General features: G+C 44.0%; 1 protein-coding gene and 1 long non-coding RNA gene across 2 annotated transcripts; both read right to left on the bottom strand.

Annotated features, from left to right (window-relative positions):
* gk5 (glycerol kinase 5) lies at nt 1-27,287 on the bottom strand. The gene is made up of 16 exons (XM_041895593.2): nt 26,592-27,287; nt 26,322-26,415; nt 24,061-24,136; nt 22,936-23,029; nt 21,770-21,901; nt 20,637-20,712; nt 16,221-16,282; nt 15,956-16,029; nt 15,002-15,062; nt 13,258-13,384; nt 11,645-11,749; nt 11,259-11,353; nt 9,939-10,042; nt 6,076-6,135; nt 3,007-3,140; nt 1-2,396 (listed from the first exon to the last, which is right to left on the bottom strand). Exons 1-16 carry the CDS (start codon nt 26,721-26,723, stop codon nt 2,224-2,226), a joined length of 1,599 nt encoding a protein of 532 aa, XP_041751527.1. The 5' UTR covers nt 26,724-27,287; the 3' UTR covers nt 1-2,223.
* Nucleotides 21,915-22,924, bottom strand: LOC121580621. Its single transcript, XR_006003107.1, has 3 exons — nt 22,288-22,924; nt 22,184-22,257; nt 21,915-22,146 (listed from the first exon to the last, which is right to left on the bottom strand). It is a non-coding gene; the product is annotated as an uncharacterized LOC121580621 (long non-coding RNA).

Below are 27,287 nucleotides of genomic sequence, written 5' to 3'. Positions count from 1 at the left end.
TTTAGATCATTCAAGTTTTTAATGTTATTATTAACCGTGTAACCGTTATTACACAATGCTATTTTCTCAATTTTATCCACAGACAAATGGCTAACAATGTATAGACAAATCAAGCTAATTTAGCTTTTATCGTGCTTACAAGTAAGTACTTGGCAACAGTTTTAACAACAGTTATACATACAGAGTAGGGTGTCAAATTGTCTTGTTCTAGTGTTAAAACATCAGCATCCTATTGGTTAAAATATCATCTCCTGCATTTGATGTTCTTTGGAAAAAAGGCAGGCAGGCTACAGAACTGAAGAGAGCGCGATGGATAGCAATACAAAATAAATTAATACAAATTTCACAAATATCCAATGGTAAGTTATGGTATGGTGGCCCCCAAGGGCCACAATTAAGCAGCACAATAATCACTGTGTCTGTAAGAACATTAAAACAACTATAAAAATACATTTCCGATTCAAGCAACCAGGCAGATGAGGGTTGATTCTCAAAAGTATTATAATATGTAATACTATCAAATCCTATAGTCTCCTTTCCTTCACTACGCTGCTCTGAAATAGTTCTGGATTAGTGAAAACAAGTACCCCAGTGGCCTGCCGCCATACATTGCTTTCATCTAGCCATGGTTGTTTCGTTCATTAGTCATCAAATGGAAGAAGAAGAAACAGTGCGGGACTACATGGCCTTGTCCATGTATGTATTGGCTGGTGCAATCAAATGTCTCCTCTGGGGGATTAATAAAGAAACACTGATCTCCTTTTTCTGTTTCAAAACATTCTAGAATGTTTTCCACTGCATGCCCTAATAAACATGAGCCTTATATTAGTGCAGAGACAGAGGAGAGTAGACAAGAAGAGAAAGCCTTTTGAGAGCCAACCCTGTGTACAGTAGATGAATTCTATATCTAGAATTGTCCATTGTGTTCCAGAACCCTGTTGAAAAGCAGTGACTAGCTCCCTCCTCTGGACAATGGGGGGCACTGCAATGATTGACAGATGAGGCACAGACACTGGCTACCAACACTGACTGATTAGAAGATTGTGTAATGCTTTACATAAAGCCTGCAGTATAATGCTTTATAACATATAAGTATGCATGAGCCTTTATAATGCCTTATTATAATGCCTTAAGATGACTTACAATATGTTATTTCTCTCTATGTTGCTTTTAGGTCCTAGTACGTTTTTATTCAGGAACAGAACGGTTAGAATGTGTTTGCGTTCTAGAAATTGTCAGGGAGGTACTCAGATCCAGACTCACTGCAGAGAAGAAACTAAGCCTGAGCAATGGAAATACACTGAGTATTGGTCTCAATGGAAATACACAGAGTATTGGTCTCAATGGAAATACACAGAGTATTGGTCTCAATGGAAATACACAGAGTATTGGTCTCAATGGAAATACACAGAGTATTGGTCTCAATGGAAATCGACAGAGTATTGGTCTCAATGGAAATCCACAGAGTATTGGTCTCAATGGAAATCCACAGAGTATTGGTCTCAATGGAAATCCACAGAGTATTGGTCTCAATGGAAATCCACGGAGTATTGGTCTCAATGGAAATCCATTGGTTCTAGCATGGCTGGATAGTAACCAGCAGGGGTCATATGGTTTGGTTCTGTTTCCTCTAGTAACCCATCTCCAGACAGTCTATATATTTGATCTATTCCAGTACTGGCACACCTGGGTGGTGGTTCATCAGACAAAATGAAAACACTGCAACAGGGAGGGACTTTCTATAAGAAACTCACAGTTTAGTTTTCCGTTGTGAAACGTTCATAAAACGTTTTCCTTGTGTGCTGTAATGAGTTAGGTAAGGTTGTATTGGGGGTCAAAATAATCTTGAGTGCATGGTCAGTGGCTCAAGGTCAAAGGTCGTAAGGTTCAGCAGCATTAGAGTTCCACCACTCAGTCCTAAAACCCAGTTCCAATACTTTTCAAATGCATCTTCCTTCCTTCCTTGATGTAGTCACTAATATAACACAGTTGGATTCTACTACATCTTACAGATCCAGTCATGTCAGATTTCCTTCGAATAATACGATCAGAAAAAAACTTTATTTGCCCATCTGTCCAACCCCCGGGACAGAAAGAACGAGATACTATTGAGAGGTCAGACATCAAAGAGGCAATCTTAGGGCTTTGGTCAGCAGCACCAGAGGTCCCGTCTGTGCGTCCGCCCAACTGTAAGCCTACGTCCGTCTCTCTGTCCTACGAGCCTCAGGGCTTGCCATACCAGTTCATAGAGCGTTTCAGCGCCCGTTCCCAGCTCTGCAGAATGGGTGTGTACTCGCCCTCCGTGCCCCCATCACCCAATCCATACCCATTCCGGGGTAGGAAGACTCGGTCAGTGCTCTGGAGTCTCTTTAGCTCCTCCTGACTCTTCCAGAAGCCTGCACACACGAGAGAGAGAGAGAGAGAGGAGAGAGGAGAGAGGGAGCGAGGGAGAGAGAGAGGAGAGAGGGAGAGAGAGAGAGAGAGAGAGAGAGAGAGAGGAGAGAGAGAGAAGAGATGAGAGAAGAGAGAGGAGAGAGGAGAGAGAGAGAGGAGAGAGGGAGAGAGAGAGAGAGAGAGAGAGGGAGAGAGAGAGAGAGAGAGAGAGAGAGAGAGAGAGAGAGAGAGAGAGAGAGAGAGAGAGAGGGAGAGAGAGAGAGAGGAGGAGAGAGGGAGAGAGAGGAGAGAGAGAGAGAGAGAGAGAGAGAGAGGAGAGAGAGAGAAGAGAGGGAGAGAGAGAGAGAGGAGAGGGGAGAGAGGGAGAGAGAGTCAACAAGGGGAGACAGAGTTTCCTATTGCAGTGATTCCAAACCTCTCCTCTAGACTCCAGCCGTTCAATGTATTTGATCTATTCGACAGCTATCAACATTTACAGTATCTTTGTCTGTAAAGACGACTGCTGATGCAAACACACCCCTTATTCTGCAAGCCTCTGTCTACCTAGTCCTAACTGGATTAGCAGCAGGACTCATGCGTGTGCATGTGCATGTATGTGTGTGTGGGTCGTACCAACTCCCAGTCCAGCAACGAAGGCTGCCCCCAGGCAGGACATTTCGTGTTGGGTCGGCCGAGCGACCTTCCTGCCAAACAGGTCCGCCGTCAGCTGCATTACAAAGTCATTGGTGCAAACGCCACCGTCCGCCCTGCATGCACACACAAATAATATCAGACACACACACACACACACACACCTCAGAATATACAGATACCTCACACTCCTGCCATGATAGTCACACACACAAAACATTGAGGATTCATGATTGATAGATAGATACGCTATATATACACACAAAAGTATGTGGACACCCCTTCAAATTAGTGGATTTGGCCATTTCAGCCACACCCGTTGCTGACAGGTGTATCAAATCGAGCGCACAGCCATGCAATCTCCATAGACAAACATTGGCAGTAGAATGGCCTTACTGAAGAGCTCAGTGACGTTCAACGTGGCACCGTCATAGGATGCCACCTTTCCAACAAGTCAGTTCGTCCTGCTAGAGCTGCCCCGGTCAACTGTAAGTGCTGTTATTGTGAAGTGGAAACGTCTAGGAGCAACAACGGCTCAACCGCGAAGTGGTAGGCCACACAAGCTCACAGAACGGGACCGCTGAGTGCTGAAGTAGCGGATGCCAAGAGAACGCTACCTGCCCCATTGCATAGTGCCAACTGCAAAGTTTGGTGGAGGAGGAATAATGGTCTGGGGCTGTTTTTCATGGTTTGGGCTAGGCCCCTTAGTTCCAGTGAAGGGAAATCTTAACGCTACAGCATACAATGACATTCTAGACTACTCTGTGCTTCCAACTTTGTGGCAACAGTTTGGGGAAGGCCCTTTGCTGTTTCAGCATGAGGTGTGTGTTTGGTTTTCGCCAGACATAATGGGACCCATCTCTTCCAAAAAGTTTGCCAAAAAGCACCTGGAAGATCATCAAGACTCTTGGAAGAATGCTCTATGGACAGATGAGTCAAAAGTATAACTTTCTGGATAACATGGGTCCCATTATGCCTGGTGAAAACCAAACACTGCATTTAGTAAGAATCTTATACCAACGGTCGAGCATGGTGGTGGTAGTTTGATGGTTTGGGGATGCTTTGCTGCCTCAGGACCTGGATGACTTGCCTTAATAGAAGGAACCATGAATTCTGCTCTGTATTAGAGAGTTCTACAGGAGAATGTCAGGCCATCCGTCTGTGAGCTGAAGCTGAACCGCAGCTGGGTCATGCAGCAAGACAATGATCCAAAACACACAATCAAGTCTACGTGAAAATGGCTAAAAAGCAACACATTTGAAGTTTTGGAATGGCCTAGTCAAAGTCCAGACCTAATCCCAATTGAGATGTTGTGGCAGGACTTGAAACATGCAGTTCATGCTTGAAAACCCACAAATGTCGTTGCGTTAAAGCAGTTTTGCATGGAAGAGTGGGCCAAAATTCCTCCACAGCAACATCTGATCAACAACTACAGGAAGAGTTTGTTTTGAGTCCTGGACTTCCTGACGGGCCGCCCCCAGGTGGTAAGGGTAGGCAACAACACATCTGCCACGCTGATCCTCAACACAGGGGCCCCTCAGGGGTGCGTGCTCAGTCCCCTCCTGTACTCCCTGTTCACCCATGACTGCATGGCCAGGCACGACTCCAACACCATCATTAAGTTTGCCGACGACACAACAGTAGTAGGCCTGATCACCGACAACGAGGAGGTCAGAGACCTGGCCGTGTGGTGCCAGGATAACAACCTCTCCCATAACGTGATCAAGACAAAGGAGATAATTGTGGACTACAGGAAAAAGAAGAGGACCGAGCATGCCTCCATTCTCATCGACAGGGCTGTAGTGGAGCAGGTTGAGAGCTTCAAGTTCCTTGGTGTCCACATCACCAACAAACTATCATGGTCCAAACACACCAAGACAGTTGTGAAGAGGGCACGACAAAGCCTTTTCCCCCTCAGGAGACTGAAAAGATTTGGCATGGGTCCTCAGATCCTCAAAAAGTTATACAGCTGCACCATTGAGAGCATCCTGACTGGTTGCATCACTGCCTGGTATGGCAACTGCTCGGCCTCCGACCGCAAGACACTACAGAGGGTAGTGCGTACAGCTCAGTTCATCACTGGGGCCAAGCTTCCTGCCATCCAGGACCTCTATACCAGGCGGTGTCATAGGAAGGCCCTAAAAATTGTCAAAGACTCCAGCCACCCTAGTCATAGACTGTTCTCTCTGCTACCGCACGGCAAGTGTAACCGGAGCGCCAAGTCTAGGTCCAAAAGGCTTCTTAACAGCTTCTACCCCCAAGCCATAAGACTCCTGAACAGCTAATCAAATGGCTACCCGGACTATTTGCATTGTTCCCCCCCACCCCCTCTTTTTACGCAGCTGCTACTCTCTGTTTAATATGTATGCATAGTCACTTTAACTCTACCTACATGTACATATTACCTCAATTACCTCGACTAACCTGTGCCCCCGCACATTGACTCTGTACCGGTACCCCCTGTATATAGCCTGGATACTGTTATTTTACTGCTGCTCTTTAATTATTATTATTATTTATTTTTTTACTTAACACTTATTTTTCTTAAAACTGCATTGTTGATTAAGGGCTTGTAAGTAAGCATTTCACTGTAAGGTCTACACCTGTTGTATTCGGCGCATGTGACAAATACAATTTGATTTGAGTCATTGCAGCTCAAGGTGGCACAACCAGTTATTGAGTGTAAGGGGGCAATTACTTTTTCACACAGGGGCATTGGGTGTTGCATAACTTTGCTTGTGAAATAAATGAAATAAGTATGTAATTCTTGTGTTATTTGTTCACTCAGGTTCCCTTTATCTACCTAATATTAGGTTTTGGTTGAAGATCTGATAACATTCAGTATCAAAAATATGCAAAAGTAGAGAAGATTAGAAAGGGGGCAAATACTTTTTCACGGCACTGTAGAGAGATCAGTAAAATCAGTATCAATCAACGATAGCATCAATAAATAAATAAATACATAAATAAACCACAATAGAATAACGACACCATCCAGATATTGGTTTGTGATTATCTGAAATGTATAGGAGTTCTCCACTGTAGGCCTACCTGATCTTCCTGATGGGAATGTGTGTTTCTCTGAGCATCGTCTCATAGAGCTGCTTGTTCCTAGGAAATGGCACACACACACAAACATCAGAGTGTATACTAACTTCAAATATACACGCAGTGGCCAGTTTATTAGAAAATGGATCGCTCCTACAGACAGTGAGTCACGTGGCCGAAGGCAGACAGGCATCGAGGCATCCAGTTACTGTTAGATTGAAACATTAGAATGGGCAAAATGAGTGACCTAAGTGACTTTGAGCGTGGTATGATCGTTGGTGCCAGGCTAGCCAGTTCCACTATCTCAGAAACGGCTGGCCTCCTGGGCTTTTCACGCACGACAGTGTCTAGGGTTTACCGAGAATCTAACAGGCGGGCCACAAACAGGCAAATAACGGTGCAGTACAACAGTGGTGTGCAGAACGGCATCTCGGGAATGCACAAGTCATCGGTCCTTGTCACAGATGGGCTATTGCAGCAGACGACCACACCGGGTTCCACTCCTATCAGCTAAAAACAAGAAGAAGCGGCTCCAGTGGGCACGCGATCACCAACACCAGACAATTGAGGAGTGGAAAAAACATTGTCTGGTCCGACAAATCCCGGTTCCTGTTGCGTCATGCTGATACCAATTGAGCAACGTTTGAACGCCACACCTTGTAGAATCCATGCCCTGAAGAATTCAGGCTGTACTGTAGGCAAAGAGGGGTCCGACCGGGTGTACCTAATAAACTGGCCACTGAGTGTATATGCCCAAACACACTAGTGCGGTGAAACACACACACACACACAAACACACACACACGTCACATCAGTACGAACCCCCTTTTCTGGACAGCGGCTTATCAACTCTCTTCCCACCAGGAACCCTGATTGACCCCACTTTCCCCAATCAGCCTGAAATCCATGCATATGAGCTGGAATGCTTTTTTAGCTGCAGTACGTGACGGAGCAATAAAGTCCAGATCCCCATACTTCCTCTTTGCAACTTTTTCTAAGAAAGAAGGCCTACTGATCAAGATGTCATCTTAAAAATCTTTCCTAACAGCACATCAAAAATGAAGGACTGATAAATTGTTGGGGTTATTGAAAATGATATGTTGTGTGATGTTTGTATGTTGTTACAAGGGATAATATATAATGTCCCTGTTGTTTGTTTATGATACAAAACAAGCTCTAGAAAACAGTACAAATTCCTCACCCTGGTATTAGGCTCATCAGTGTATTCAGAAAGTATTCAGACCCCTTGACTTTTTCCACATTTTGTTACGTTACAGCCTTATTCTAAATGGATGAAATTGTTTTTTTCCTCTCCTCATCAATCTACACACAATAACCCATAATGACAAAGCAAAAACAGGTTTTTAGCAATTTTTTCAAATGTATGAAAAAGTAGAATAAAAAATATCACATTTACATAAGTATTCAGACCCTTTACTCAGTACTTTGTTGAAGCACCTTTGGCAGCGATTACAGCCTTGAGTCTTCTTGGGTATGACGCTACAAGCTTGGCACACCTGTATTTGGGGAGTTTCTCTTATTCTTCTCTGCAGATCCTCTTAAGCTCTGTCAGGTTGGATTGGGAGCATCACTGCACAGCTATTTTCAGGTCTCTCCAGAGATGTTCGATCGGGTTCAAGTCCGGGCTCTGGTTGGGCCACTCAAGGACATTCAGAGACTTGTCCCGAAGCAACTCCTGCGTTTTCTCCCAGTCTCTGCCGCTGAAAAACATCCCCACAGCATGATGCTACCACCACCATGCTTCACTGTAGGGATGGTGCCAGGTTTCCTCCAGACGTGACACTTGGTATTCAGGTCAAAAAGTTCAATCTTGGTTTCATCAGACCAGAGAATCTTTTTTCTCATGGTCAGAGTCATTTAGGTGCCTTTTAGCAAACTCCAAGCGGGCTGTCATGTGCCTTTTACTATAATATAATAATATGCCATTTAGCAGACGCTTTTATCCAAAGCGACTTACAGTCATGCGTGCATAAATTTTTTTGTGTATGGGTGGTCCCGGGGATCGAACCCACTACCTTGGCGTTACAAGCGCCGTGTTCTACCAGCTGAGCTACAGAGGACCAGGAGTGGCTGAGGAGTGGCTTCCATCTGGCCACTCTACCATAAAGGCCTGGTTGGTGGAGTGTTGCAGAGATGGTTGTCCTTCTGGAAGGTTCTCCCATCTCCACAGAGGAAATCTGGAGCTCTGTCAGAGTGACCATCGGGTTCTTGGTCACCTCCCTGACCAAGGCCCTTCTCCCCCGATTGCTCAGTTTTGCTTGCCTGCCAGCTCTAGGAAGAGTCTTGGTGGTTCCAAACTTCTTCCATTTAAGAATGATGGAGGCCACTGTGTTCTTGGGGACCTTCAATGCAGCAGACATTTTTTGGTACCCTTCCCCAGATCTGTGCCTCGACACAATCCTGTATCAGAGCTCTAATCAAATCAAATTTTATTTGTCACTTGCGCTCAATACAACAAGTGTAGACCTTACAGTGAAATGCTTACTTACAAGCCCTTAACTAACAATGCAGTTTTAAGAAAGAATACCCCCCCAAAAAATCACACAAAAATACAATATAAAACAATACGAAATAAAAGTAACAAATAATTAAAGAGCAGCAGTTAAATAACAATAGCGAGGCTATATAAAGGGGGTACCGGTACTGAGTCAATGTGCGGGGGTACAGGTTAGTCGAGGTAATTGAGGAAATATGTACATGTATGTAGAGTTATTAAAGTGACTATGCATAGATAATAAACAGAGAGTAGCAGCAGCGTAAAAGAGGGGTGGGGGGATAATGCAAATAGTCTGGGTAGCCATTTGATTAGATGTTCAGGAGTCTTAAGGCTTGGGGGTAGAAGCTGTTTAGAAGCTTTTTGGACCTAGACTTGGTGCTCCGGTACCATTTGCCATGGGGTAGCAGAGAGAACAGTCTATGACTTGGGTGGCTGGAGTCTTTGACAATTTTTAGGGCCTTCCTCTGACACCGCCTGGTATAGAGGTCCTGGATGGCAGGAAGCTTGGCCCCAGTGATGAACTGGGCCGTACGCACGACCCTCTGTAGTGTCTTGCGGTCGGAGGCAGAGCAGTTGCCATACCAGGCAGTGATGCAACCAGTCAGGATGCTCTCGATGGTGCAGCTGTAGAACCTTTTGAGGATCTGAGGACCCATGCCAAATATTTTCAGTCTCCTTAGGGGGAATAGGTTTTGTTGTGCCCTCTTCATTACGAACAATTCTTTCGACCTCATGTCTTGGTTTTTGCTCTGACATGCACTGCAAACTGCGGAACCTTATATAGACAGATGTGTGCCATTCCACATCATGTCCAATTAATTGAATTTACCACAGGTTGACTCCAATCAAGTTGTAGAAACATCTCAAGGATGATCAAGGGAAACAGGATGCACCTGAGCTCAATTTCGAGTCTCATAGCAAAGGGTCTGAATACTTATGTAAATAAGGTATTTCTGTTTTAAAAAATAAATAAATTAGCAAACATTTTTAAAAACCTGTTTTTGCGTTGTCATTATGAGGTATTGTGTGTAGATTGCTGTGGATTTATATTTATTTAATCCATTTTAGAATAAAGCTGTAACGTAACAAAATGTGGAAAAAGTGAAGGGTTCTGAATACTTTCCTAATGCACTGTACCTTCAGATAGATCACTTATCACTATTTTGGTCTTACAGTGTTGTAGTTAACATAAGTCCGGTCTTCTTCAAAATACCATTTTTGTCCCCTATGCCCTGATTCATAGCACATTAATTCATCTTTAGAGATACATTCAGAACTTATATTTATAACTTGACCAATATCTCCTACACACATCCACGCACGCACTCTCAAGTAAAATCACACTAACCTAAATGCAACAGACTCCAGAATGGCTCGGACCAGGTGACTCTTGTTTGTGGATGGTTTTAGGCCCATGAAAGAGGCGCATGCTTTGGGATCGTTTAAAGGAGCCTGGTGAACACACAAACACGTTAAACGTCCACAGAGAGGACATAACACTAACACACCGTAGGCAAGGCCCTAGAAAATCTGCCATGTGGAGAGCGCGGACGGAATCACGGAATCCAGACATTAAAAATGGAATTCAACAATATTCAAAAATGTTTTGAACTTAGAACATTTATTAATTTGCCCAAGTTAATCATAAGCCATCAACAAAATGCATCAGTGATTGGTATTGCCCTGCAACTTTCTGGAAACGGCGTATGAATTCCCCTGTCTGTGCATGTGGTGCGCATATGTCTACACTTAATGTAGCCGTTAGCGATGATGCTAATGATAATCTTCTTCTGGTAGAGATGGAAAGGCTTTCCCAATGCCTACCTTTTCCTATGCCTACCTGGCAGAATAATATCATGATTATTTGCATCAATCCAGTGGCCATTTGTTTTGCAAAATCTGCAAATCACATGAGCGCTACAGAAACATCGTTAACCAAACAACGGTCTCCGGCTGCTGCACACTTGCATTAAAAGGGTAACTAAACACAAAAATTTAAATTACTCTGATTTTTCCCAGATCTCAAGTGGTCTCCTGATGTCGTTTAAGCATTGTTGTGGACTTAGAACATCCAATTTGGTTGTTTTTATATTTTTTAAAAAGTGTGATTTTGAGAGCGAAAACCTGAAAATAATGGGGAAAATGGAAGCTTGTAAATACAAAACTGAGAAAACTGAATTTGGGAAAACACTAAACGGAATCAGGCAAAAAAAAATTAACTGATTTTATAGGGCCCTACATATATATATATATATATAACAAAACCCAAGAGCATATATAAACACAATTTCACACACATGTAAACAAAGGCATATACACAAACACAACATTATTCCAGCATGTTTTGGGAGCGTAAACTCACATGAAATTAAAGAAGAGACAAAACTTACAAAAGCTGGTTGCACAAACGTAGGCAGAGAAGGAAAAGACAACGTTATGACAACACTGTAGACACTTAACATTAATGATGACACTACTACCAAGGTCACCCAGAAACAAATGCATGCCATAACACCCACAAAACCACAAACTCAAAGTCCGATGACACACCAACTGTCATTAATAATCTCACTGTCAAAGCAATACACAGTATACTTGTGTGTGTCTGTGCGAGCAAGCGAACACACAAGCTTAAATCATTCCTGTACGCACACACACACACACTCACCTGCAGGCCACTAAATGAGGGAACGAAGCACACTCCGTCCGAGTTGGCCACACTGCTGGCCATGGCATCTGTCTCCCGTACGTCTGAGAACAGCTCTGGAACGACACAACTGATGTCACTTCCTCTGACATCACCAAACATGGGCCAAATACTACCTTACTTATATGCACATTGTGTATTCATACCATTCTTCTATCAAATAGCAACATATGAATGACGCAATATATGAATTGGTACGTGTGTACTAAACCTCATTACATTTTCGAAACCCAAGGTTGGTCTCTTTCCCCTTATTTGTGAGAATATCCTAATTACAGAGCTCCTTTTTAAATGTGGACTCTACTGGATTACTGCTAAACAGGTATCACGCCAGTGGTCAGACTCACCCAGTTCCTGTGCCCATTTAATGGCTGTGCCAGTGTCTGCTGCGTTGCCCTCTGCTAGATACACCACCTCTGGGCCGATCTTCCAGCCCACAACAGGGTAGAGACCTACACAAACACAACACATTTTCATGACAATCTGGGACAATGTCTGAACTGCTTACGTTTTGTAAAAGTGCCTTATTCATTGTTATTGGTGTTCTCTGAGCTAGGGGGAATCCCCCCAAAAAATATTTGTGAAAAACAAAGACAAAATTGGGAATCAGATATATATATGGTATACTACGAAGCAAGTTAGATCTACTCAGGGTTTTCTAAAGCTAGCTAGCTAGCTTCAGTTAGCTTCAGTTAGCTTCCTGTTCCTTCTCAGGCTTCCTCTGTCCTACGATGGTGAATATTGCTCGTCCGCCTGTCGCTAACTCTAGCAGGCTTGTAACTGTGCATGCATGTCGCACGTAATTTGTAAGTCGCTCTGGATAAGAGCGTCTGTTAAATGATGTAAATCTAAAATGTGTCCGGTCGAACCCCAAACTCTTCATTGAGACAATGCTGAAACATCAATCCATGGGCAAGTCAGTGCCAAATTGTCATTTGTGCCAAAATCAAAATAAATTCATCAGGCTGTGGTGTGAAATAGGCTTTTAGAAGTCCCGTCTTTATTTTATTACGTATCGTTAATTCCATCTTTGGTTTGGTTATCAATGCACAAGCACCTTTTTTACCACTCCTATCGATAAAATAGGCTAATTGTATGGTCATACAAACGTTTTAGTCCTTTAAAGTTTACACAGAGCAGGGGTGGTCAACCTTGTGCTGGCTTTTGTTCCATTCCTGCTCTAACCTAGCCGATTCTACTAATCACCTGCTGATCAGGTGTGTTAGAGCAGGGATGGAACAAAAGCCTGCCCAGCCAGTAGCTCTTAAGGCTGCTTCTTACAGCCCTGACTTAGACATTGTGTCTATGAATGAGTGTATGTGTAGGTCTTGATGACATGTTGACTTTGAGGGACAGTTTCCTAGTCACAGATTAAGCCTAGCCCTCGGCTAAAAAGCTATTTCAATGGAGATTTCCCCGTTAAGCATACTTCTCATAATGTGGTGATTGTAAGTGGGACTATGTCCATCTCTGAGTCAAGATGTAACCTATATGTGGGACTATGTCCATATCTGAGTCAGGATGAAAAACAAAGATTTTTTATAACTAACCCAAGATAGAACACAGCCTGTCGTTTCCAATGGCATCAAATTAATCATAGTGGGCAGAACAAGCAAAGAGGTGGGCAGAGCCAAGCACGAGCTAGCGAGAGCCTATTGGCGCGTTCTAGCATGTATTTGCATAATTCCGTTAGGGAACGCCTACTCTGTGAAGTGCGTGTGTGTAATAAGTCAATCCGCCCTTTCACTCCTTCTAAACAACGCTATGTTTTGAAACTTTGGCAAAGGGTAAAGTCTACAAAGCTTAGTCGTAACAGATTCTAGTTTTGGAAACAGAAAACTGTATTGAGATCAAATGTTTCCTTCGATGAGAAAATGTGCAGAATTGTCAGCCACATTTATACATCCGGTGAAATGTCTGTCTCATTGTTCTATCTGTGATGAAGACTATAGCTACGTACCGGCCACAGACGTGTGTGGCTTGCTCCCAGTATTGATGTTCATGAAGGTGCCCGTTCCCATGGTGATCTTCACGTCACCGATGTCGAAGCAGCACTCACCAAACATGGCCGCCTGCTGGTCTGCCATCTACAGGGTGAGAGGTAACATATTTATGATCAGTATACTGTTCCCAAACCCTAACCTTAACCATTAGGGGGATACATCCTAACCTTAACCATTAGGGGGATACATCCTAACCTTAACCATTAGGGGGATACATCCTAACCTTAACCATTAGGGGGATACATCCTACCTTAACCATTAGGGGGATACATCCTAACCTTAACCATTAGGGGATACAACCTAACCTTAACCATTAGGGGGATACATCCTAACCTTAACCATTAGGGGGATACAACCTAACCTTAACCATTAGGGGGATACATCCTAACCTTAACCATTAGGGGGATACATCCTAACCTTAACCATTAGGGGGATACAACCTAACCTTAACCATTAGGGGGATACATCCTAACCCTTAACCATTAGGGGGGATACAACCTAACCTTAACCATTAGGGGGATACATCCTAACCTTAACCATTAGGGGGATACAACCTAACCTTAACCATTAGGGGGATACATCCTAACCTTAACCATTAGGGGGATACATCCTAACCTTAACCATTAGGGGGATACAACCTAACCTTAACCATTAGGGGATACATCCTAACCTTAACCATTAGGGGGATACATCCTAACCTTAACCATTAGGGGGATACATCCTAACCTTAACCATTAGGGGGATACATCCTAACCTTAACCATTAGGGGATACATCCTAACCTTAACCATTAGGGGGATACATCCTAACCTTAACCATTAGGGGGATACATCCTAACCTTAACCATTAGGGGGATACATCCTAACCTTAACCATTAGGGGGATCCATCCTAACCTTAACCATTAGGGGGATACATCCTAACCTTAACCATTAGGGGGATACATCCTAACCTTAACCATTAGGGGGATACATCCTAACCTTAACCATTAGGGGGATACATCCTAACCTTAACCATTAGGGGGATACATCCTAACCTTAACCATTAGGGGGATACAACCTAACCTTAACCATTAGGGGGATACATCCTAACCTTAACCATTAGGGGGATACAACCTAACCTTAACCATTAGGGGGATACATCCTAACCTTAACCATTAGGGGGATACAACCTAACCTTAACCATTAGGGGGATACAACCTAACCTTAACCATTAGGGGGATACATCCTAACCTTAACCATTAGGGGGATACATCCTAACCTTAACCATTAGGGGGATACATCCTAACCTTAACCATTAGGGGGATACAACCTAACCTTAACCATTAGGGGGATACAACCTGTTTTCACTTTGTCATTATGGGGTATTGTGTATAGATTGCTGATGATTCTTTTAAAATCCATTTTAGAATTAGGCTGTAACATAACAAAATGTGGAAGAAATCAAGGGGTCTGAATACTTTCCGAAGGCACTGTATCCCCTGTATGTTTCTAAAAACATGCAATAAAAAGCTGATGCTAAGAATTAATGAGGCAAGTGGATATTTTCGAAAGGTCATATTCCCTCAAAGATAGCAGAATAACCTGAAGACACACCGACCTAGCACGGCTGGTGACGCAGACAAAACAAAGATACTGTAATCCCATAAAGATAACAGACGCTTTCCAAGATGTGGAGACAGCGATGCAAAGACGAGATACTCACAACAGACATGATAGGGATCGACACCCCAAAGACAGAGGGATCTGTCATGCCAAAGTGGTGACTGGTGGAGCATGAGGGAGAAGAGGAGATAATGTATGAATGAATAGGTATTAAATACGACAATGATAATCAACATCCAATAAGGCTTTATCGCTGTAACTAGATATCAGGGCGAAGAGGACAAATAGACCATGATTGATAGCAGTGGAGGCCGCTGAGGGGAGGATGGCTCATCATAATGTCTGGAATGGAGTCAGTGGAATGGTATCGACCACATGGAAACCGCGTCTTTGATGCGTTTTGATACCATTCCATTGACTCCGTTCAAGCCGTTATGAGCCTTCCTCCCCTCAGCGGCCACCACTGTGTGATAGAAATGTCTGACATGACTTGCAGAGAAGACACTTTACTGAACCCGGCAAAGCTCAGTTACAACAGGACGAAACTCAGTAGCCTCTGTATCCTGCTGTAACGTAGCTATGCTGATCGGCTCCTACCTCTATATAATGGATAGAAGATAACATAGAATTGTATTGTCTGTTTTTCACATAAATGTGCTTTGCGTTATAAAAACTAAAGGCCATTAAGTTAAAACAACAGACAATATACAGTATACATTGTACAAGAAGGGACTATACAAGTGATAAGCAACTAAACAAATAGAGTTTAGTAAAGCATCGCCGATGACGTGGATGTCGATTCAGGCAGCCCTCCGCACCTCTCTGATTCAGAGGGGTTGGGTTAAATGTGGAAGACACATTTCAGTTAAATGCATTCAGTTTTACAACTGATTAGATATCCCCCCCCTTTCCTTTCCCTTTCTAATCTCTACATTATACAGGCCTTCTTTTTGGATTCTAACTGCCATTTAAGTGGCCTGTTCTCCTCTGATCTCTCAATTCTGACTGCAATCTAGAGACATGTGAGTCATGTGACCAGTATCACGTGACTCACCCAGTGTTCAGTACTTTGGGGAGGATGGAGAGAGGCAGCGAGATGAGACAGCACAGGAATTCACTCCAGCACAACTGTGGGGAACGCACGCACACGTGTGCACACACACACACACAAAGACACACAGTAATTCAACTAAAAATGCAATGCTTCTCTATGAGAATACATTTCAATTGCAATTTCAGTTTACTTCCTGGATTGACTGAATTTAAAATGCAATTGACCCCACCCTGATACACAGTTATTACACAAGGAAAAAACCGACCTGGTACGAATCAAATATCCCAGTGGCACTGGCATTAGAGTAGTCTGTGGCATGGACCAATCCTGGAATCGGTTAGAGAAGAGATACAGATCGATTATATTTGTTTATTTGGCAGGGACCATGTACCATGTACAATTGACACTGAACCAAGAACAATTTGTCCAAGAACATTCTATCATTAGCTCATATCCCCGCTTGACTGTGTCATGCAACGTGTCTGAGGGATTTCAGAGGAAACAGGACTGCAGTAGGATTGCGAAAACAAGGAAACCCAAAACCTTAGCAGCACTAGGCTAAACCGCATGACAATTCATCATTAACATGGAAATACACACGCTTACATGCTCACAAGCTTAAAAAGGAAAGATTCACCCATTTTGAATGCTATATTGTTTTTGTGCATCTCTGAGTGATCTATCGATTCCAGGTGTCATTTCATTTTTATCTGAGCTATTGCCGTTCAAGCAGGCAGAAAATCAGCCGGTTTTCCTTGGCATCCTAGGCCGCTCTCACTACACTGGAAGTTAATAGGAATACAACTTTTAGATAGCGAAAACGTCTATCATACATGTCAGATTTCAATACTGGCCGATGTCATAGTGTGGGAGGTTGTCTTCTCTCGAATTAACCATTGATCATATTTTTTGCGATATTCCTACCTCGAGAAATGTGTAATTTAACAGAGGGTCCACCACATTTCTCCTATTTGTATGCCTCTTCAGTCCAGGGTGCATTGCATGGTGCCAATGCAAATATCAGACTCCACTCTGAGGCACATCGATCTGCTGGTTGAACATGGTGAGATTGTAGACTCCTAAATTGATAGCTGTAAAATCACTTGAATGAAATGCACTATCAATTTAAGAGTCTGAGGTTTACATACACCTTAGCCAAATACAGTTGAAGTCGTAAGTTTACATACACTTAGGTTGGAGTCATTAAAACTCGTTTTTCAACCACTCCACAAATTTCTTGTTAACAAACTATAGGTTTTGGCAAGTCGGTTAGGACATCTACTTTGTGCATGACACAAGTAATTTGTCCAACAATTGTTTACAGACAGATTATTTCACAATTCCTGACATTTAATCCTAGTACAAATTTCCTGTCCTACGTCAATTAGGATACCACTTTATTTTAAGAATGTGAAATGTCAGAATAATAGTAGAGAGTGATTTATTTCAGCTTTTATTTCTTTCATCACATTCCCAGTGGGTCAGAAGTTTACATACACTCAATTAGTATTTGGTAGCATTGCCTTTAAATTGTTTAACTTGGGTCAAACATTTCAGGTAGCCTTCCACAAGCTTCCCACAATAAGTTGGGTGAATTTTGACCCATTCCTCCTGACAGAGCTGGTGTAACTGAGTCAGGTTTGTAGGCCTCCTTGCTCGCACACGCTTTTTCAGTTCTGCCCACAAATGTTCTATAGGATTGAGGTCAGGGCTTTGTGATGGCCACTCCAATACCTTGACTTTGTTGTCCTTAAGCCATTTTGCCACAACTTTGGTAGTATGCTTGGGGTCATTGTCCATTTGGAAGACCCATTTGCGACCAAGCTTTAACTTCCTGACTGATGTCTTGAGATGTTGCTTCAATATATCCACATAATTTTCCTTCCTCATGATGCCATCTATTTTGTGAAGTGCACCAGTCCCTCCTGCAGCAAAGCACCCCCACAGCATGATGCTGCCACCCCCGTGCTTCACGGTTGGGATGGTGTTCTTCGGCTTGCAAGCAACCCCCTTTTTCCTCCAAGCATAACAATGGTCATTATGGCCAAACAGTTCTATTTTTGTTTCATCAGACCAGAGGACATTTCTCCAAAAAGTACGATCTTTGTCCCCATGTGCAGTTGCAAACCGTAGTCTGGCTTTTTTATGGCGGTTTTGGAGCAGTGACTTCTTCCTTGCTGAGCGGCCTTTCAGGTTATGTCGATATAGGACTAGTTTTACTGTGGATATTGATACTTTTGTACCTGTTTCCTCCAGCATCTTCACAAGGTCCTTTGCTGTTGTTCTGGGATTGATTTGCACTTTTCGCACCGAAGTACGTTCATCTCTAGGAGACAGAACGCGTCTCCTTCCTGAGCGGTATGACGGCTGCGTGGTCCCATGGTGTTTATACTTGCGTACTATTGTTTGTACAGATGAACGTGGTACCATCAGGCGTTTGGATATTGCTCCCAAGGATGAACCAGACTTGTGGAGGTCTACAATTTATTTTCTGAGGTCTTGGCTCATTTATTTTGATTTTCCCATGATGTCAAGCAAAGAGGCACTGAGTTTGAAGGTAGGCCTTGAAATACATCCACAGGTACACCTCCAATTGACTCAAATGATGTCAATTAGCCTATCAGGAGCTTCTAAAGCCATGACATCATTTTCTGGAATTTTCCAAGCTGTTTAAAGGCACAGTCAACTTAGTGTATGTAAACTTCTGACCCACTGGAATTGTGATACAGTGAATTATAAGTGAAATAATCTGTCTAAACAATTGTTGGAAAAATTACATGTCCAAACCGACTTGCCAAAACTATAGTTTGTTAACAAGAAATGTGTGGAGTGGTTTGAAAAACGAGTTTTAATGACTCCAAACTAAGTGTATGTAAACTTCCGACTTCAACTGTAGCTGCTGATGTTTACTTTGGTGTTATTGTGTGGAGCTACAGTGGATTCGGAAAGTGTTCAGACCCCTTGACTTTTTCCACATTTTGTTACGTTACAGCCTTATTCTAAAATGGATTAAATCTACACAAAATACCACGTAATGACGAAGCAAAAACAGGTTTTTAGACATTTTTGAAAATGTATACAAAATAAAAAACAGAAATATCATATTTACATAATTATTCAGACCCTTTACTCAGCACTTTGTTGAAGCACCTTTGGCAGCGATTACAGCCTTGAGTCTTCTTGGGTATGACGCTACAAGCTTGGCACACCTGTATTTGGGGAGTTTCTCCCATTCTTCTCTGCAGATCCTCTCAAGCTCTGTCAGGTTGGATGGGGAGTGTTGCTGCACAGCTGTTTTCAGGTCTCTCCAGAGATGTTTGATCGGGTGCAAGTCCGGGCTCTGGCTGGGCCACTCAAGGATATTCAGAGACTTGTCCCGAAGCCACTCCTGCGTTGTCTTGGCTGTGTGCTTATGGTCGTTGTCCTGTTGGAAGGTGAACCTTCGTCCCAGTCTGAGGTCCTGAGCACTCTGGAGCAGGTTTTCATCAAGGATCTCTCTGTACTTTGCTCCGTTCATCTTTCCCTCGATCCTGACTAGACTCCGTCCCTGCCGCTGAAAAACATCCCCACAGCATGATGCTGTCACCATCATGCTTCACCATAGGGATGGTGACAGGTTTCCTCCAGACATGATGCTTGGCATTCAGGCTGGTCACTGTCAGAGTGACCATCGGGTTCTTGGTCACCTCCCTGACCAAGGCTGTTCTCCCACGATTTCCCAGTTTGGCCGGGCGGACAGCTCTAGGAAGAGTCTTGGTGGTTCCAAACTTCTTCCACTTAAGAATGATGGGGCCACTTTATTCTTGGGGACCTTCAATGCTGCAGAAATGTTTTGGTCCACAGGTGGACTCCAATCAAGTTGTAGAAACATCTCAAGGATGATCAATAGAAACAGGATGCACCTGAGCTCAATTTCGAGCCTCATAGCAAAGGGTCTGAATACTTATGTAAATAAGGTATTTCTGTTTTTTATTTGTAATAAATTTGCAGTCATTACGGGGTATAAGTTGAATGCACCAATTTGTAAGTCGCTCTGGATAAGAGCGTCTGCTAAATGACGTAAATGTAAATGTATTGTGTGTAGATTGCTGAGGACTGTTTTTTTTCTTCTCCAAAATCCATTTTAGAATAAGGCTGTAACATAACAAAATGTGGAAGAAGTCAAGGGGTCTGAATGCTTTCCGAAGGCACTGTATGTTTGCCAACCAGCTACCTAGCTAGCCATCCAGCCCAGAGAGACAGCATTGCATTGTGGGTTTTGTAGTCGATTTGAGCTGCAACAGATTTTTATTTCCTTATTATAAACGACAAAATGAAACATTTGTTCACAAAAAATATTGATCTCACATACTAGTGTTATTTAACACTGTAAATTATAGGAATAAGTAGTTTGGGTGGAATTTTTCCTTTAACACATATCAGTATTTTGGGAAGCTTGAAGATATGGATTTGGACAGGTGCTGTAGAAAAAGGTATCTAGCTGGAGTGGTGGATGCGTATTTCTGTTTGTTTGTACAAGATTACATTTTTTTTATTCAAATAAAGAATATACTTGAATTTCCTGGAGTGTGTGCCGTCCTTAATCATAAATACAGCTTAAAAGATACACACAGGCTTGGCCAGTCACGTACTGTACACACACACATGCACCCACACGAGAATAAGGAAACATACCACCTACCTTTTGTGAGTTTATAAAGCAACCAGGTGTCTATTGTCCCAAAGTAGCAGTTGCCCTCTGCTACTGCTTGACTTAACTGTGAGGGGTGAGAGAGGGAGAGAGGGGAGAGAGAGAGGGGAGGGAGGGGGGAGAGAGGGAGAGAGAGGAGAGAGGAGAGAGAGAGGGAGGAGAGAGAGGGGAGAGAGAGAGAGGAGAGGAGAGAGAGAGGGAGGAGAGAGAGAGGGAGGAGAGAGGGGAGAGAGAGAGGGGAGGGAGGAGAGAGGGGGGGGAGAGAGAGGGGGGAGAGAGGGGGGAGAGAGAGGGCGGATATAGAGAAGAAGAAGAGGATGAGATATCATCTGCTGTCCCTCTCCTGTTCTCTTGCTCCCAATCAGTTCCTCAATAATCACATGCAAGGCTACTAAAAGAACTGGAGGCCAGTGACTTTGCTCTGTAAGGACTACAACATTTGTGTATTATGATTCATATCGAAAAGCCCAGTGTGCCTTTGGGCCATTAGTGTTTGAAGTGTTGCCAGGTAGGCTTTTCAACGCATCTGCCATCAGTAGCCTATATAGTTAGATTCAGGTCAACACAATTCAATGTAAGGCGATTCTAGGAAAAGTTTCTCTCCGTCTACAATTGGCCGGTGTGCCAGTGATATTATTATAGCAGTCAGTTACAGTACGTCCAATCAGAGTCCATGAAGGCCAGGTTCTGTGTCAGGGAGAACTGGGGTAAAAGTCATGCTACACACCTAGGCTATGAGTCAAGGTATAATACCAAAGCCCATTGATAGAGGTCCATTATTGTGTGATCATTCATAGAGGCCCATTATTGTGTGATCATTCATAGAGGCCCGTTATTGTGTGATTCAGACATACTGTTGGTAGAAACAGCAGAGGACTTTTCTGAATACAAAATGTAGTTTCTGACCACAGAATGTAGTTTCTGACCACAGAATGTAGTTTCTGACCACAGAATGTAGTTTTCTGACTACAGAATGTATTTTCTGACTACAGAATGTGCACACAAACCTGCCTCTCTCACTCTCCCCCGACCCACATGTTCTCCCTCTCTGTCTCATACACAGCCTCACTCACTCCCCCACCCCTCCCAAACACTTGAACTCCCTCTCTGCCACACACACACACCTGTTTCCAGTGTTGGAGGACCCAGGCCAGGCGGAAGGTGACGTGTTGGGTGGAGAAGACTATGAGGCTGGCCGCCTGGAAGCGCTTGTTTTTGGACAGGAAGTGCAGCACCATCATAACGCTGTGGATCGCCTGCCATTGTCACGGACACAACACAGCCACAGTTCTTATCATTCCTATTTAGTTTAGTTTTATTTTGTAGAAATAGTCATCTAAAAGCTGAATTGCATATACAAAAGTACAAACAAACAACAAATCCAAATCAATGTTTTGATGTAATTTGCATTTTGTTTGGTATAGCAAAATGCAAGAAACGCATTTTCCAAGGCAAGTTATCGTCATCATTATTAATAATCAGAGCCCAAAGATAGAGGCCCCTATACTGTATTATCCCAAGGTCTGCTGACCTATGACCTATACTGTATTATCCCAAGGTCTGCTGACCTATGACCTATACTGTATTATCCCAAGGTCTGCTGACCTATGACCTATACTGTACCATCCCAAGGTCTGCTGACCTATACTGTATTATCCCAAGGTCTGCTGACCTATGACCTATACTGTATTATCCCAAGGTCTGCTGACCTATGACCTATACTGTATTATCCCAAGGTCTGCTGACCTATGACCTATACTGTATTATCCCAAGGTCTGCTGACCTATGACCTATACTGTATTATCCCAAGGTCTGCTGATCTATGACCTATACTGTATTATCCCAAGGTCTGCTGACCTATGACCTATACTGTATTATCCCAAGGTCTGCTGACCTATGACCTATACTGTACCATCCCAAGGTCTGCTGACCTATGACCTATACTGTACCATCCCAAGGTCTGCTGACCTATGACCTATACTGTATTATCCCAAGGTCTGCTGACCTATGACCTATACTGTATTATCCCAAGGTCTGCTGACCTATGACCTATACTGTATTATCCCAAGGTCTGCTGACCTATGACCTATACTGTATTATCACAAGGTCTAATGACTTATACCGTATTAGCACAAGGTCTGCTGACCTATGACCTCCACCGTATTATCACAAGGTCTGCTGACCTATACTGTATTATCACAAGGTCTGCTGACCTATGACCTCTACCATATTATCACAAGGTCTGCTGAACTGTGACCTCACTGTGACCTTTGAATGACCCCAGACTAACCTTCATGGTGCAGGAGTTGTTCCATGACCTCACCAGCTCCACTGCCCTCAGGTCCTGCCAGCTGATGAAGTTGTGAAAGGGAACTCCTGTTTTCCTGTGTGTGTGTGTGTGTGTGTGTGTGTGTGTGTGTGTGTGTGTGTGTGTGTGTGTGTGTGTGTGTGTGTGTGAGTGTGAGTGTGAGAGAGAGAGAGAGAAAGGTGTGAGGTGGGATATCAACACAGATACAAACATACTGTTGTTCAGCTCTGGGGATCAACAAGGTCCTGTGTGAGTGCAGGCTTTTGTTCCAGCCAAGCAGTAGCACGCTTGATTCTACTAATCAACTAACATTTTTACATTTTAGTCATTTAGCAGAAGCTCTTATCCAGAGCGACTTACAGTTTAGTGAGTGCATACATTTTTCATACTGGCCCCCCTGTGGGAAACGAACCCACAACCCTGGCGTTGCAAGCGCCATGCTCTACCAACTGAGCTACAGGGGACTACTAACCGTAGTCTAACCTTAGTCTAACCGTAGTCTAACCGTAGTCTAACCGTAGTCTAACCGTAGGTACGTGTTATTACTCCGCTGGAACAAAAGCCTGCGACCCCGGCCCTCGCAGGGTGAGACCGCCCACCCTGCTGTATGTATTAACAGGGTGAGACTGCCCACCCTGCTGTATGTATTAACAGGGTGAGACTGCCCACCCTGCTGTATGTATTAACAGGGTGAGACCGCCCACCCTGCTGTATGTATTAACAGGGTGAGACTGCCCACCCTGCTGTATGTATTAACAGGGTGAGACTGCCCACCCTGCTGTCTGTATTAACAGGGTGAGACTGCCCACCCTGCTGTATGTATTAACAGGGTGAGACCGCCCACCCTGCTGTATGTATTAACAGGGTGAGACTGCCCACCCTGCTGTATGTATTAACAGGGTGAGACTGCCCATCCTGCTGTATGTATTAACAGGGTGAGACTGCCCACCCTGCTGTATGTATTAACAGGGTGAGACTGCCCACCCTGCTGTATGTATTAACAGGGTGAGACTGCCCACCCTGCTGCATGTATTAACAGTGTACATGTACTCTTTCTGTGTACCTCCCTAAATTGTACAGTGTGGTTTTAGCCTATGTAAAATGTACCTGTCCCACGTGGTGAAGGTGCCTCTCTGAGTGGAGATGCCCAGGGCCTCCATCTGACGCATCTGTAAACCTGAATCTAAAACAACCAGGGAGAGACAGAGAGGGGAACATACACATGATTCATCAACGCCATCAGTAAGTGAACATTTGTGTGTTTATGGCAGAAGTGATGCCCTGCTGAAAACAGCTTGCTATCAAAACGCTGGTGAAAACGACATTAGCATCGGAGGTCCTAGAACAGGGTTCTTCAACTCCGGTCCTGGAGGGCCGAAACACTTCTGTTTTTCATCTCTACCTGGTAGTTAATTGTACTCACCTGGTGTCCCAGGTCTGAATTAGCCCCTGATTAGAAGGAGAGGATGAAAAACAGAGGTGTTTCGGCCCTCCAGGACCGGAATTGAAGAACCCTGTCCTAGAGTATGGCATTTCCTTTTCTTTTTTTGGCAGAAGTGACACAGAAGAACGGAGAGAGATTCCCACCCCTGGACCAGCAACCTGAGCAAACGCCAGTAGACTACTCTACTCCACTACTCCAGGACCAGAATGTGCAACCCTGCCCTAGCCCAACCCCAACAGACCAGGATGTGCAACCCTGCCCTAGCCCAACCCCCACAGACCAGGATGTGCAACCCTGCCCTAGCCCAACCCCCACAGACCAGGATGTGCAACCCTGCCCTAGCCCAACCCCCACAGACCAGGATGTGCAACCCTGCCCTAGCCCAACCCCAACAGACCAGGATGTGGAACCCTGCCCTAGCCCAACCCCAACAGACCAGGATGTGGAACCCTGCCCTAGCCCAACCCCCACAGACCAGGATGTGCAACCCTGCCCTAGCCCAACCCCAACAGACCAGGATGTGCAACCCTGCCCTAGCCCAACCCCAACAGACCAGGATGTGGAACCCTGCCCTAGCCCAACCCCCACAGACCAGGATGTGCAACCCTGCCCTAGCCCAACCCCAACAGACCAGGATGTGCAACCCTGCCCTAGCCCAACCCCAACAGACCAGGATGTGCAACCCTGCCCTAGCCCAACCCCAACAGACCAGGATGTGCAACCCTGCCCTAGCCCAACCCCCAACAGAAACACACATTAACACCCCAAGGGGTAGGAAGCCAGGGTCAGTCACAGTGCGGTGCCCCTGGAGCAGTTTTAGGGGCCTAGCTCAAGGGTACAACATGAGTACAACAAGGGTACAACAAGGGTACAGCATGAGTACAACAAGGGTACAACATGAGTACAACAAGGGTACAACATGAGTACAACAAGGGTACAACATGAGTACAACAAGGGTACAACATCTTGGATCTCTAGAATCCCACCAGATTGGTTTCTGTCAGACATGATAAACTGGTTCCTGTTATATCCAAACCAGCAACCTGCCTATAGGTCAACCTATCTGGTTCCTTGTCAACACTAAACATTTATAGAACCAAGGGTTATTTTAACACCAGGCCGGGCTATACATTGGATTAGGAACATCGTCCCTTGACTTCAGGAACGAAACCTTATGGTCCTCTGTAGCTCAGCTGGTAGAGCACGGCGCTTGTAACGCCAAGGTAGTGGGTTCGATCCCCGGGACCACCCATACACAAAAATGTATGCACACATGACTGTAAGTCGCTTTGGATAAAAGCGTCTGCTAAATGGCATTTATTATTATTTATTATTATAAACCGAAACTGAGTTCCGGAACCTAAATATAAACAGTACCAGCACCCAAAATGAGTTACATCACCTATTTCAGTCCACTTCAAGCAATGCCCAGCAGCAGTATGTGTGAGAAACAGACACACAGATGTTGGATAGTGTGTCAAATGGTCAGTATTGAAGATAAAAAAAATTGTTCTCCCTTTACAGGCACTTTATCAAAATTGTACAACTCAGATCCATGTTTCTTCCTCAATCTTATACCTGACTCCCACTCTAGGGCCTACCCAAACCATACTGGCCTTTCTAGTACGCTTCCAGCAACTATGGTGGATGCTTAACCAGGCCAGCCCAGTACAGCTCGACTTGACTCAGTTTGGCCTAGTAGTGTAAAAAGGTACTAGCTGATCAGTTAGTGTCAATGATTGGCTAGAGAGATCTCCAACACCTCAATCTCTGATTTGCCTATAAGGCAAGGATGAAAACCAGAGCCAGTACAAACCCTAGATGACTGGAACTATATCAGAAGAGTGCCATTGAGGTCAAATCCAGGGCTAAATATACCATGGTGGGCCTATCCATATGGAGAGAGGTGGGAAATGGTACAAACCTTGCACAGCACCATTCACCACCTTAACGAATCCTCTCCACAGCTCTTCGGGGTCCAACTCGACCAAGCCCGGTTCGGGATACAAGAGATTCACCTGTAAACATATCATACCAGTAAAATTGACAATGTGGAGATTATGCGTGCCAGCAACAACCATTACCAGGGTCCATACTCATGAAATAATCCTAATTCATATGATTTAGCATGCCTAATTCGGAGACACTTAATTTCAATTTCTCATAGCTCTATTGAATCGAGCCTATCCAATACCTTGGTGATGTATGATCCTCGAATCTGGGCTTCTTTGTCGTAAACGTGACATCTGATTGACGTTGTCCCCACATCCACAGAGAGAATGTAACTTTCTCTTTTGAATCCGTTCCTCTGAGTCGGAGTCTCCATTACAACACGAGTTCGTGTTCAGCAACAGTTAGACGGGTTCCTCCTTCTGACCTTTGCCTCACATATCGTGAAAGCGGTCTCCTGACCCTAGGCAGTAGTACAGTGTGGACTGGACAAGGCATCTGTCCTAGTTGAATCCTTTCGACAAAGTAGATATGCGAAAAACCGAAAGCATTTGTAGTCCTTCTGTTCGTGGAGAAAGAGGTCCCTTTTTTATCGCGTGACTCTGCTCAAATTCCAGTTATTCCACCTGACCATCAAATCCACGGAATATTGCGAAATACAGCATGCATGACAATTACACGGAATATTGCGAAATACAGCATGCATGACAATTACTCAACAATTAAAAACGTTTTCAAAGAGACCCACCCACCCAATTCCGTTCATCCTGCCAAGGTTTTAGAGAAATTAAATCTTAATTAGTTAATTGCACGTTTATAATAATTGCATAATCGTGTAGGCCTAATAAAACTATACTGTGTGTTCTGTGTTGTTTCTTCCAACTAAAGTGCAGTAGCACAGTTTCCAAACCGAGAGGCACAACATCACGATAATTCCGGA

This window comes from Coregonus clupeaformis, chromosome 14 (genome assembly GCF_020615455.1).
Source record: "Coregonus clupeaformis isolate EN_2021a chromosome 14, ASM2061545v1, whole genome shotgun sequence".
Taxonomy (NCBI): domain Eukaryota; kingdom Metazoa; phylum Chordata; class Actinopteri; order Salmoniformes; family Salmonidae; genus Coregonus; species Coregonus clupeaformis.
Note: the sequence above shows the minus strand (reverse complement) of the source record. Positions and strands in the feature narration are given on the sequence as shown.

Bases quoted from the DNA above. Each gene is read 5' to 3' on its own strand.
- gk5 (XM_041895593.2), bottom strand. From the start codon at position 26,723: ATGGAGACTCCGACTCAGAGGAACGGATTCAAAAGAGAAAGTTACATT. The intron at 23,030-24,060 runs GTACATTTTACA...ACACACACACAG, and splicing joins ACCTTCACCACGTGGGACAG to GAAAACAGGAGTTCCCTTTC. The intron at 21,902-22,935 runs GTTAGTCTGGGG...TGACAATGGCAG, and splicing joins ACAACTCCTGCACCATGAAG to GCGATCCACAGCGTTATGAT.